Source organism: Barbatula barbatula, assembly GCF_947034865.1.
Source record: "Barbatula barbatula genome assembly, chromosome: 24".
Classification (NCBI taxonomy): domain Eukaryota; kingdom Metazoa; phylum Chordata; class Actinopteri; order Cypriniformes; family Nemacheilidae; genus Barbatula; species Barbatula barbatula.
In genome coordinates, this window is record NC_136787.1 from 10793665 (window position 1) to 10808808 (window position 15144).

Consider the following 15144-nt stretch of genomic DNA (forward strand, 5'->3'; position numbering starts at 1 on the left):
CAATGAGAGCTACATCAAACCTATTATGTAATTTTACTTGGATATGCCTGACTCCGAATATGCTGGGATCAAAACAATAAAGTTAGTTTTAAAACTCTTAAAACTACTGAGATCACTAAAACAAATATTCCATTAGCATCTCATGTTAATATGTGTCAATCTGTCACATATTGACCACAGATGGTTTTTATTTAGCTGCTTTTAATAAAACTCAATACACAAAAAGCAGAACAATGCAGCCAACTTAAACAAAACTATAATGCAGTTTCTACATGATTTTCACATGCTCGAGTTACTGTATGCTGCTCACATGGATTATAAAGGGCATAAAAAGGGCATTAAGGGCAAAAAAAAAAACTGAAATACAAATACAATATTGGTCATGCAAAATACAGTACATGTATATAAGGATGCAGAACTACAGTACTCACTAAAATTGCTAAATAAACAAGGCATTAGTAACTCAGGCTAAACTGTGCCAGACAGGACAGTTGTGCTTAACAATAGTGACGATTGATTCGTGCCTGTTAGCAATAAAACACACACCATGAGAGAAAACGTCTCGGTTACGACTGTAACCTATGTTCCCTGATGGAGGGCACCAGACGTTGTGTTTAGAGACTGACTGGGGTTTGATCTTACATTTACATTTACATTTATTCATTTGGCAGACGCGTTTATCCAAAGCGACTTACAAGTAGTTTTATACAGTGTCACATTACTGCAGAGCAATCAGGGGTAAGGTGCCTTGCTCAAATTAGTGTTGCAATCCTTTCATTTGTGTAGCCGTATTATTCACATAATAATTACAAATATAATTTTTTCAATTGTGTATAAATAAATGAGAAATGTGATAACATTAGACACTTTTCTGCTGAATTAAATCTTTCCTGTGGCACAATCGATATAGCACGGCGCTAGCCACACCAAGGTCATGGGTTCAATAACAGTCAGAAACAAATGTATAGTATGATGCAATGTAAGTTGCTTTGGATAACATGCTTTATTGTAAATGTTGTAAATGCTTGTTACTGTTTTAATAGCTCACATCGGACTGAAATGGCATGAACAACTCATCAATTAAAATGAAAAGAATTCAAAACTGTGCTAATACTTTGTGCCTGCTTTAAGAAGAGATTATTAAAGTAGCGGATGCTACAGACCAGCGGATGTGTAATCTTTCTCAGGATGCCGGGCGCAAAGTCCACGAGAGCTCACTAACATTTGTGACGTTGTGCATATAGATATACTTAGCAAATCTTTGACATTAATTTACTTTGAAGAAACAGGAGAATTTTCTTGCACAAATAGTTTTTTGACCACAAAGAAAAGGATAAGACAAGCTGATTGACATGTAAGAAGATGAACAGATTTTACTGTAGTTTGTTTGTAAGGGCACATGAAGATTCTCTTATTGCCAGAGGCAACACACATCAGTGACAAAGTTTCAAGTTTCACCACACCACTGCAGAGAGATTAAATCAACAAGATATATAATGAACGCTACAGGATGCAGAAATGGCTTCCTGTAAGTGGGTGACTGCCCAGCGGAAGTCAGAACAGCAAACCCGCTGGTTGTACAACACTTTGCCATCTGTAAATGCATGTGTTCGTATAAGAAAAAATAAACTATATCTTATGGGTAGTGGAAGAAGCCATTTAGCAATTCAATTATTAGCCAGGAGGATCACAGAAAAGAAAGTGGGGAAATGTGATGTGGTCGCATGTTCGTTTCTATGACAACGGAAAAATGTTTTTAAAGCTAACATATTTTGACATTTTTATTTTGGCTATATAAGCATTACGAAATCAAAGTCATTCACTGTATATAAAGTTGAATGATGAAGGACCTACGTACAAAGCGTTTTTTCAGATGAGCTGAGCTGTTAATGAACTTCCATCTGTTGTGCATTACACAAAATAGCTGTCATGACATTATAAAATCAACCCATGAAAGCTTTAGGCAACATGTTTGCACAGCAGATATCGATAGTGCCATATTTAAATGCTGGTTTTAACTTTTATATAGCTCAACGGGTAGTTCACGAAGCTAGCGAGGGCAAACTTATTGGTTAGAATTACAGGAAATGCATGTACGCACAAAATAATTTGTTTTTAGAACAAATATCAAGCAAATGCATAATGCATGCCTAAAGCCTTACTGGCTAAATATGATTAAACTTGCAGAAGCACAATCGTCACCTCTCAACTTCCATTTCAAGGTCATTTAAAAGGAGGAACGGCCGAGCAGACTGCTAAAAACTCGAAGACGGTTGGAGACATACTAATTGACATTTAGAAAGTCATTAGAATGGAGAACATGAAATGAGGAAGGGCTTTTGTATGAGACTTGGCCTTTAACCAGCACACAGTTCTGGTGTCTCATAGCAACTGCAGGTGATATTATGTTTTCAAAATTAAAAAGTGTTAAACTTTAAATTCTGGAAACAAAGTAAAAATAACCCTTTTGTGTGCACTTGTGTCCACTCGGTATGGCCTAAAATGCCAGAGGTCTGATATATGGGAAGAACTTAGCAAGATTGTAAAAGTCCTCATCAATTTAATCAGTCAAAGTTAACAGATGCTGTGAATATAATATTGTTTTTTCTAGCCACAATGAATGTGTGCAATGTCCTTAGAAATGTTTGTGTATGTGTGTGTGTGTGTTGTGTAATACTTATACAGTATGTATACAGTATATAAATGCACACATACATGTATATCTGAGTTATTATAGTTTTGTTTTTAGTTTGATTTAGTTGTATTCATATTTTATATAGCTTTTATTTTTATTTTAGATTTTTATTTTTAATTTGTTTTATTTTAGCTTTTGTTTATTGTTATACTTTTACTGCTTTAAACTTACTTCAGTTTATTTTTGAGGCAACTTTTCAATATTTTTTTAAATATATATTTTTCATAAATAACTTTTAGGTCAATATTTGATTTGATTTCAATGAACAGGAGTTTTCTTTTAAAGTTTTAATTTTAGTCAACTAAAATATTCCTGGTTTATATAACAAATATTTACATAAATATATATTAATTTACATTTAAATACATTCATTTATTTTGGAATCGATTAATTGCGATTAATCGTTTTGATAGCAATAGAATTAAACTGTTTATGACATGCCACTACCCATAACCCACAGTGATTGGCTGATTCACTTGCATAAAGGTGAGAACTCCGATGCACTCTGCTAGAGCTATCACCAATCCCACAATCCCCTGCGCTAACATATCAATTGAAAACACCCACTCAGTTTTTCACTAACATACACACACTCACATGTTTTTAACCTTATCAGTCCTAATTCTGCATGTCTGTGAATGGAGGTAATTGTAATGCAAACTGTGTCGGGACAATATTCTTTTGGAGCGGCTTCATACACCTCAATACACACTCACTACCCCACAGCCTGCCACCATTGTGTTTAAAATTTCATCCCATAGGACAGCCATTCAATTCACAGCCAACTCTTCTCCCAAACCAGGCCAACGGTACAGCATAACACCGAAAAACAGAAACAGCAACCTTGTGCCGAGTCAAAACACCACAGAATTTTAAAGGGAGCTTTATGACCTGCCTGATAGTGATGTATCCTTCAGTCGCCTGCTCTGTGTGAGGCCAGAACATACCTAATGAAAAATACGCTCATAAAAGCTCTTGAAACTCATCTGGTGAACTCACAGGGGAAATATGCAGCGGACGCATGCTTTTAATGTCAATAGCCAATTAAGCGGAAAGGTGATATCAGTCGGGCACCGAGCGTTCTGTACCATGTAAATGCCCTCTGAGACCCTCACCTCTCTGCTTTATCGATTTACAACCTTTCCCGGCCCTTCAGCAACCTTTATTGATTTTCTACTTTGTTACAATTATTGGGTATTTGTCCTGTACCGGAGTTCGGCGACATTCAGGAAAGGTGTTCACAGATTTGGGTTTTGGTGAAAATAATGATGGTGGCCAGGGGTGACAGAGAGACTGAAGGTGAAATGAAAGATGTTTTAATGGAACAGGAAGTCAGGCCGAAGAGAAAAAGATATCCTCCTATCAAAGCTACCTACACTTCATCAAGTCTGTCTAAACCTTTCAAACCAGTGTATGTAATGTCAAAAATGCTAAATAGTTAGCTTTTCTAAACCTGTAATTGTTTGGAATAATGACATTACATTCTCTATCGCCGCTATTGCCGATCTAAGTAATAAGGTTACCATAACCCAAGCAATCAAAAGCTGTCATTCAACCTCGACTAAATAAATAAAACAGTTAGCGAGGTCATGTAGCAAACATGCTAATAGCCCAAACTAAGTTCATGCTGTTTTGTTTCTCCACATTATATGACAAATGGTACAACCACAAGGTCATAGCAATCACCATATATATTTCTCCGGCATCCCGTGACTGCGTAATCGCCTTAACCCGAAACGATTTCTGACAATAACATGCGACCACAAGCCAACACTATTAGCCGTAATGAGACATTTATTCAAATGTGATTGCACGACTCTCCAACCTAATCTGGGTTAAATACAAACACGCATTAAAAGGCCCCGCCGTGGCTTTGTTTGCAGGAGATTGTGACTATGGCGACAGAGTGTGTTGGGTTAATTATGGCCGTCGTCCACTATTAGCCGTGACGAGCCCACATTCCACCAGTCTGTATGCGTAACTTTCAGCCGTCGCTGTAATGAATCGCAATTGAAAGCAGAGAGGAAGCTGTTCATCAAAAACAATTAGACCTGATCCGACTGACTCATAATCACCCTAATTATCTATTTTTGCATCCTGATTAAATATGGATCTGATATGATAAGATGTCACACTATATTTATCTGAGATGGGGAGCAGTGTTTGGTTCAGCAAAGATGAGAAATTAAGACAGTGTCATAAAGAAACGACAATATTGATGCCTCGTAGAACAGATAATATCTTACAGAGAAAAAAAAGGTCATGCTGAATTGCTAGCCCATTGACCCAGGAGAAAGTGGCATCATTACATTTTATAATATTTTATATATATATTTATGTGTGTGTGTGTATAATATCAACTACCGACAAAGAGTCATCGACCATTACAAATGAAATAATCATAAGTAAAAAACATAAATAATAATACACAATAAAATAAGAAATATTGCTATAATAGCATAACATGTCAGAATGTTTTAACAAAAATACACCTATATATGTATTTTGTTAAAATATTTATCAAATACAAACCAGGGGTGCGTTTTCCAAAAGCACCGTGAGCCAAATATGGTCGCAAGTTCCGTCGTTCCAGCATAGTTCAAGTGTTTCCCAAAACTATCACAAGCAGCCTTGCAAAGTTACTTGGTTGGAACTACAGTTCTAGAGCTGCAATATCATGTGCACACCATGTCCAATTTAACATCTTTAATTTAATATTATGAAATGCAACAACAGATAACTAAAATAGGATAACAAAGTTGTCCTTAAATACAATGTATGTTATTAACATCAAGAATCTTCAGTGTGAACGGGTTTGTTAGTAGATACCTTTACTCCGCCACCTGTGTGGCGTCATCAACTATATTGCTGAACCAACTTGGTTCAAACAATTGATCTCCGACAGAGTAACTACGGTCACAGGAAACAGCTTATTCATGACAAAGTGTTTACATTTTCAAGGCATTAAATTACATGTTTACATACTTGCAAATAATGAAAATGTATGCAGCAGTGGCCCCTCTAACATCGGCCCCAGGCCAGGAGCCATCCTTATTGTTAAGCATTGATGAATCCACAGGACCTGGGCAGCTCTCACCCTCTCCAATCCTAACTGACAATTACTGACAAGTAAATCACAGCCTGACAACAGGGAATCCTCTTACCAGATCATTCTGTGTAACACCTCATGATTTCTGAGGGGCCAAGTCACTTTGTGTCATTCAGTAACTGTCAAGTTCAGACCAAACCACCACAGAAATTGCTAGGAAAGTAATGGGCACGTATAGAAAAATCCCACAAAAGAGAGAGAAGATACGCGACTGATAATGGAACCTGATTCCATCAGTGGGAAGAGATAAATGGATTCAATGTAAAGGCTGTGAAAAGCGCCAAAGAGAGAAAGTGAGACTGAAGAGAGGAAGAGACACCGGGACATACTGTAGATAAACAACTCTCGGGTGTGACACTAGGATGCATAACGGTTTATAAACGTACATTTTTACTAACTCTATTAGATACACACATTATTTTACATATTGATATAAAATAATAAAGAAAATAATTCCTGGATTTAAATAAACGTCTGACAAACTTTTTCCAGGAACATTTTCGGAACATTCAAGCACACCCATTACCTTGCAAATATAACAAGTTAAAATCAAACAAACTTTCCAAACTGAATTCTTCAAGACAGACAGAGAGGGACAGACAGCACCAGAGAATAAAGAAAACGCCTCTCAGCTAAAACTTTATGCAATTGATTTAACGGTCCAGAGAGCTGTGCCCAGCGGCAGACGGGCAAACAGTTGGCATGCCTCTCATTACAGCGCCACTGTCCTCCCTATCTCTCTGCCACCTGTCCAGCATACACAATGCCACCCTGGCACCCAGCCACACGATTGGCTGACATCATCAAAGCATGTCAGGGTAGGGCGTCACCCCAGACGGGCAGTGGACATACAGGAAGTTGTCTAGTGCCATATGGTTTTTCCCTTCCAAACCACAGGTCATTACAGCTGTGTTTTTTATTATTATTTAGATTTAATGAACCTGTCCATGCCATCCTACTTGCGAGCCAAGAGAAAGCTGGCGGCGATGAGAGGCTGCAGATCTTTAGAAGTGCTAAGTGCTCTTGAGATCACAGGAAAGAGATTTCTAATCACGTCTTCTCCGCAGAATGCCCGACAACGTGTCATGGATGTACGACAAAACTGTTGGAAGGCGTCAAACTCCAACAGCTTGTCATGGAAACGGTACCTGTTTCACAATGCCGCATTACAATACGTTCATGCAGAAAGCTACAGAGTGAGTCAACATTCCGTTGAGCTTGTAATGAAATCTAACCCAGGGGCAATCTATTAATATCCTTCCCGCAATCAATAAGCACATTAGCGCTGCCGAAATCTTATATCCTCATAATGCAATTCGTCCCTTGTGCTCCTCATTGGCTATGTTAAGAAAAATACAAAACCATATGACCCATGCCGTCCTAATTTTGAGTTTAAGTTTCACTGTTGGTTTTGACCCCCCTACGGTCAGAGATATCCAAGCAGCCGTGCAATTACAAACTTCTTTGTTGAAACTTTCCATCTTGACCTTTTGATGCCCCTCTAAATACACGAACAAGCATTCCCTCCCATCCAATATTCCCCAACAGCACGGCCTCATGGGTAATGTAGTCCACGCTTGTAATACTGAAGAACATGTCCTGACATTTCTCTCAGGTGTATATTTTTCTTTCATTTGTCTCCATTCTCTGGAATATTCTGCCCGGCGTCAGTGTCCTAAATGCAATTACTGTACACAGCAGAGAAGGTCCGCGGGGACCGCCGGTAAACAGGATGCAGTCAGGGGGTGCGGTAGTTCTGCTGCTACCTAATTTAATTGATGGGGCTACTTAGCTTGCCCCAGGTGACCATTATATGAAATCTTTGTAAGGAATACGGTTAAAATCACCTCGGGCTACACCGTCGTTTCATTTTTTCCCCCTGATGTTAACCCGCTGCTGCCATTTTTCCTTATTTATTACATTTTCTTCAACCTCTGGAAGGACTGTCCCTGTCATGATGAGTTTACGAGGAGGAAATTAAGAGCGTAAACAGTGATGGCACCACAGATATGAAAAATTTGGAATGAGAATATTTTGAGGAAAGAGAGAGACGAGAGGGAAAGGGATAGATACTAAATCAACATTACATTCAACACAATGTGTATAAAAATAATGCTGCACCAAATTTTAAAATAAATTATTTTGTTTATGCAGCGAGGTATGTTGTGTATTATAACATTCTTGTCATCTTAAAGGGACAATATGCAACATTTTAGTTTTTTAGGTGTATCTCCATTGTGTTCCTACATCTTTCAATTTGCAGAAATGCACGGTTGTACCTACGAATTGTGTCAACTGACAATGCCGTCATGCTAGTTTTTTCCTCGGTTTTCTCTTGTACTCGTTCGGCTTCATGCGGATATCAAAGTAACGGTAGTACAGTCAAGTCACTCGTGTGATACTTTGATGTCATACGCCGGTCCGCAGCATGCAGTCAAACGCACCTCATGACAATCTCGAACATCTGGACATACTTTGGGAATCAAAAATATTTTACGGTTCAATGGCGTAACGTAATCTCATTAATTCATCAGTGATGATCAGTGATCATCAGTTAACTTTGTATTAGCACAATTGCTCTTTTATGACATATCGCTTATTGCTCCCTGAACTCTTTGTAAGTCGCTTTGGATAAAAGAGTCTGCTAAATGACTAAATGTAAATGTAACATGAATTGTCAGTTCCAATCTGATTTTCATCAGCATTGGAGGTGAAGACAATATCTTCCACGATTAACAGCCATGCCTTTGTGGCTTAATACATCTAGTGGAGGAAAAAGCTGAAAAGTAGGAACACACAAAAAAATGTAATCAGGTTGACAGCAGTCTGATTTGTGGTTGGAAGCAAATAAACCATCCTGTTTATGGAAGTAGGTTACAATGTGTGGTCCAACCTCTTAGTAGGGCCTTTGCTCAAATTTATGTGGCTGGAATTTTTTTTTACCCTTGGATAGCACCCTACTACCCACCCTCGGAAGGATTGAGGGAGGCCGTTACATAACATACAGAATCCAATTGCCCAAATGTCCCAGAGGACTGGGGCCAAACTCTAAACAATCCAATCTGCCACAGCCAGAGAACTGTGCCAATTGGGTCCTCTGAGACAACAAGCGTCACCAACTCCCTTCCCTCCTCTAGATCCACTGAAATCCATCTTTTCTACATCCAGGCAATCATTGGTTCATTAGCCATGTTTCCACTGTGAAATGCGTTCAACATTTATTTAAATATACATGTTGCCCTCTGGAAATTTCAAAACAAGGAAGACATTTACTTTTGGTTTGACTTTTGGTTGAGTTTGTTTTGCTTTGTATCGACCACCATCACTGACATTGGAAAAGCATTGCTTGTTCTTATACGTATCAAGAATCTATGAGACCTATTGGTCTCCAAGCATCTCTAATAACAAAAGCCAATTCAACGCACATATTACACAAGCTTGCACAGATACACATACATACCCACAAACATGTTAAGCTTCTGGAAGAAAGAATTCAGACCTTGGAAATAAGTGTGTCGTATTCTTCTCATTAGATGATGCTCTGATAGGTCTAAATGGTCATTCGTTAACATGTCATCCCAAGGCTGTATCGGCCATCAAACAGCCGTGAACTTACAGGTGTCTTCGCTCATTGTGGGCAAATTCCAATTATTCTAACAACATAAACGTATTGCTCACATCCCCATGTTCTTATTGAAAAAGGCATTATCAGATTAGCATTCGACTTTGAGCATTCTGCGCCTGTAAAACGCTCGTAACACATCTGAGATCTTTAAAAGCTAGTACAAACACAATGTGCCATCAACGAATGACGCAAAAAGAGAGATGAGAGAACAGTATAAACTGTGCTTACCTGAAACGGGAAGAATATCTGAGCAGCCGAGCAGCACATGAGAGGAAGGAGAGAAAGACTGATTAGAACTGAGGGAATCAATCAATCCCAAATGATTATAGCCATTAGATTTAATCACCATCAAATCTAATTTAATAGCCATTGAAGGACCTTCCTCAGGTGGTCACCAATTCTTGAGATGAAAACTGTCAAAAAACTGTGGCGACATTATGAATGAAAAAAATTATTCCCCGATGACATAAAATTGGCATTCATTCTATACTGAATGTAGACGAAACACTCTAATGGAAAGATTGCTCTTAGCTATTCATGCTGCGTGCTGTGGAGGTGAATACCCAATTTATCAAAATTATACATTACTGCCTACTTTATGTTTTCAGAAACACTGAGTCAATTCAAGGATGCATGGTGTGTGAATATGAGTAGACGGGTTGTGCGTGTGTTTACTTCGCTTTTTCTATATATGTTGGCTGTATAAATGATACACTCGTTTGCATATCTCATATGAAAAGTATTACATTCATCAAATTAATAAATCATATTTAAATGAGTGCTTGTTTGTTTGTTTGTTTGTTTGCTTGTTGTGATTTTGCAGATCTTTTTACTTCCTATTGGATTACTTTAATGTTCTAATGTACTGACACATACTCCAGCTTTTCTATTCTTGGAATTCTAAGACACCACATGGAAATCTATTTTACTCCCATAATGCAAACAAATAACAAGCACACAAAGAAACTGAAGAGATCTTATTTGAAATATTACTAGAGCATTTCTATATTTTCGTTGGTTTTATTTGCACAAACCAAACTAAATGATCACTTACAAGCAGATATGAAAAAACAGCTATGAAAGAAATAAAAGATGCTGCAATGTACTCTGCTTTGTAACTCAAACCGTTGTTGGACTTTGTATCTCCCCAAAATAACCGAGGGATAAGAAAAGGACACAATATACACGGTAAAAAAAAATCAGTAAAATGACAGTGTAAGGAACAATTACAACCTTTCACATTTTTCTTTTTCTGTAATTTGACAGTTTTTTTCCAAATGTTAAAATTTCAATTATTATTAATAACTATTAATAATAGTAATTATTATATATTATAATACGTTAAAACACCTGTAAAAATAACAGTAGCATTTTGTTAAATTACAGTATCTGTGTGTGTCTGAGTTTGTGTAAGGGGTAACAATATGTTTGTACAGAAAAGTACAGTACAGTATTTTGGACAGAAAATGTCTGCACGAAAACAGTGACAGTCTATGAGATATGGTTCCTAATGTAGTAAACAAACATGATTGTTAAATGGAAACAAACAGAGGGCAAAGGTAGTAAAATAAAGATTTTCATTTCATTTTTGTAGACCTTCAGCCCAGAGCAGACAGAGACAGCAAAGACAGGCATACATGCACACACACACACACACACACACAGCTTTGGGCTCTCCTGGTTTTTAAGGAGGGCAGGTGCTGGTGGCGATATCATGGCAGCATTGGCCATAAGAGAGAGGCTTGGGGTGTCCATAATCGGGTGGATAAGGGTTTGAGAGCTTGCCATAAAGTTACCAAGTCTGCCAAGGATCTGCCTGACACCTGGTCCACTAACAGTCCAGCCCAAAACACAGGGCCTAGAGCCCTGACACAACAAATACCTCAGCTATGACCAATGCTGTGCTCCAACCTCCAAAACATTTTTATCATTTGATAACACTGAACAAATATATATTTCATTTCAATTATTTATTAAGAAATATCCAAAAACAGGAGAGAATGAAATTAATATATTTTATTCGTTGATTTATATATACTTTTATGGTGGGTTTGTCACATTTTTAATCTGGTGCAGCACAATGGCCTATTCTTTTTTATCCCTAACAAGAACCCTGTCTTGTCAGTGCCGCAGAGCTGAGGAAAAAAGAGATTTAATGTAGTATAAATGGTTTTATGTGGTCGCGTTTCTGTCAGGTGCTTTCTGCAACACTGTCAAAACCGATCTACACACCCCCGGAATGAGTTACATTAGTTCTGATCCCACTGCTGCGGTAAATTTGCCATCCCACAAACAAAGAGCATTAGCTCCCTATATACAGATTCAAAACAATATACTTGCAGGTTGGGTCCGTTCAGAATGAATATGGATTAGACGCACTTCAAGGGATCCCTTCTTTAAACACATTACTGCACACACAAACACAAACTCTCGCTCTCTGTCAAAATGCTACAGAGCTTTCTTAGAACAGTGATTGTTCTTTTAATGTTCATGCTGATGGTGCACAATATGGTTACTCGGAAAAAAAGAAATTGAAAAGTGGAAATACAGACGAAATCAAGCAAAAAAAAATACTGGATATTGTCTTTTAATGTTGCTCTGACATCACATGTTGCCTTGTACAATCAAAACTACTTTAAAATCCATGTGAACCGGAAGTTGCGGCCGTTTTCTGTATTCTGACGCAATTCCTAGTGAAACAGAATTTAGAATGAGAAAAAATAGTGGCCGTGATTTGTGTTTTTAACTGCAAATTGATTGGATGTATGAAAACAGCCAAGGCATTTTGAGATGGCATTGGCAGCAGATTGACAGTTGAAAGGGTGGAGTTAACGGAAGCTCCGCCCAAGCTATCTGACTTAAGTCATTTGAGACGGATAGTCACCAGAATTTAAACTGAAAATGATTATTTTTATTCTTCCAAGCTTTGACTGCAGTATATAATTCCACATGCTAAGAATACAGAAACTGACTGGTCATTTCTGAAATTAGACTTCAGGCGCTTGAACTGTCAATGCGACTAATCACACATTGTGAAGAAATTACTTGTAATGTCCAACTGGTGGTCTTCAGAATTACACCCCTTATGGTCGGCTGTCAGCCCTAGAAATGAACTGCAATCACCACAATCACAGACAAATGACGCCATATAATCACTAAAGTTCCCCAGTACAGCTTCCTTGTCTATTTTATGACTAGCTTGTGGTCTTGACATTGATTTTGCTGCTTGGCCTAACTGTGCATGATGTATGAAGAAACTCTGGAATGCTCCGATGAACAGGACCTGATCGCCCTGACCTGAAACTTTCTACTGTTCATCCATGTTACTCATGGGATCCATGTGTTACACTTGCTTTCTTCATCTTTGGCCCCATAACTCCTATTGGCAGAGCTATAACTTTGGGTTGGTTATGCCAACAGCGGATTTTGGCTGCCACCAGACGTTTCATCAAGATCAACAGTGATCTTCCGTGAGGGCGAGGCTAAACTGCCCAGTTCCCACCAAGAGTTGGCACCGGCGTCAATGCATTAGGCCTCTAACAGGCGAAACTGACGCCAAATGGGGTCTACTAGATTCCAGGAATATAGAGTAAGGTTCATTCCCATAGAACACAGCACCTGCTGACCGCTGCATGGAGGCGCAGAGGGGCATGAGGTGACCTTTGAGGGTGGAGATCCATCACAACTGCTGAGTATGCAACACTGATATATTACTACTAAGAGTATAAGTGTAAAATCAAGTTGAAAAAAAAAAAAAACATGAAATACAAAAACAAATATATGTCTATTTTTAGTACAGTCAGGCTCTTTACTACAATATAATATTATTAGTGTTTTATTATATGTCACCAAAATTTAAGTAATGGTTCACTCAAAACTAGAACTTCTGTCATCATTTATTTATCATCATGTTGTTTAAAACCCCAAAACCTTACAAAAGAAGATATTTTGAGAAATGTCTGAGCGGTTTTGTGCAGTGGAAGTCAATGGGTACCGCTGTTGTTCGGTTACTAACATTCTTCAAAATCTTCTTTTGTGTTCTGCAGAAGAAGGTCAAACAGGTTTGAAAGGACAAGAGGGTGAGTAAATGATGACAGAAATTTCATTTTGGGGTGAACTATCACTTTAACAGACCTTCACATATTGTTAAACACACCGTAAAACAAAAAAACTGTATATTAGATTAGAACTGCCCAGAAGGGGTTTAACAACATAGCTCCTGTAAGCCACTGTGAAACATCAGGTCATCCAATCTGGGCTTTCTCTCTGAGCCCTCGATGCTGTGTATCATTGATTTAATGGTGCGTCACATGAATACAAAGCCATTTCTGATATTCAAGACGTACTGTATTCATAACACACAGCATATAGCGTAAACAACCATCGCAAAGCCTTCTCAAGGGTTGAATCATGAATCACAGCTTTCCAACGATAAACAAAGATAAACTATTATTAAGTCATTTACTTGAAGCTGCAAGAAGCAATAAAATAACATAACTTCACATAATGTGATAATCAGATTATTGCACAATTTTTTTTTATCGTTACATCTCTGAGCTATTTGGGTGTCCCAGGCTTCAAGAGCGGAATTACATAATGGCTTTAAATGACCCTGGTTAATAATAATTAAGGAGTAATGTCATTGTTCACATTTCATAAGGCAAAGGACACAGAGGAAACTCTACACCAGGATTTCCGATAATAGCGCTAATTAAGCTAACATACAATCCATGATAACTGCAACTATTTCCACCTAATTTCACAAGTTTACGACCCAAGTTTACAAGAGGAGAAAATATAAAGGTTTGTCCTTGAAAATCATAAAACGCACATTAGGTTACGCACACATTTCATTACAACCAGATAAATACACTTTACGCAGTAATTACTATCCTTAATGGACCGAACTATATATTTATGATGATAGCACATTTAGCTATGATGCTGGAAGAACACAGAGCCCCAATCCCAAGCACAGTAACATAATACGTGCCTCCTCACAAACGTTCCGTAAATTATCCATCAAAACGTCTAGTTCTGCAACCAAAACAAAACAATTGTTCCCATCAAAATCATAAAAGACTGATGTTCCCTTCTCCTCACGAGAAAAAATGATTTCGCAGTATCCGAATTATATTTTAAAAAGCTGCGTAATTGATTCTCTTCCTTCCGCCACCTACTCGTTGGTAACAGAAAATTGATGGGTTTTGTGAACAAACACTGCAAATGAGGTATTACATAAAAGTTCCAGAACAACAAACAAATGGACTCGCTGGCGGATGGAAAACGCAAATCTTTTTATTTATTAAAAGATTAGGAGCTGAAAGGAAGACTAGATCTATGTTGTATCGCCAGCATCGAACCACACTAAACACACTTCGATCTGGGCAACTTGAATAGCTTGTGGGGAGAAAGGTCTTGTGTGTTCAAACATATTGCTTTTAATTGTATTGACTTTGGAGCTACTTTTCTATTATGGCCGTCTAATCTCTATATTCAATTAGTGCTGTGTGGTTGGGCTCGGTCGAGAGAGAGAGGATATTGCTTCTCAGGCCCACACAAAATATGGCACATTAGAAGCAATCTAAGCAGCATTTCCATGAGATGTGTGGCTGTTTTTTTCTATGGATACATCTACAGCTTTACAGATTTTAGAGCAATAGGGTTAAACAAACAAAGATCCAGAGAGATTCACACGTCACACAAGACAGGCAG

The 15144-nt window shown here is 38.0% G+C and overlaps 1 protein-coding gene across 4 annotated transcripts in view; it reads right to left on the reverse strand.

Annotated features, from left to right (window-relative positions):
• cadm2a (cell adhesion molecule 2a) overlaps positions 1 to 15144 on the reverse strand; it is a 279639-nt gene that overhangs the window by 125609 nt on the left and 138886 nt on the right. For all 4 annotated transcript variants that reach the window (XM_079447823.1, XM_079447822.1, XM_079447824.1 and 1 more), the window contains exon 2: positions 9658 to 9675. In XM_079447823.1, coding sequence (XP_079303949.1) covers positions 9658 to 9675 — 18 coding nt within the window. The remainder of the gene's footprint in view (positions 1 to 9657; positions 9676 to 15144) is intronic.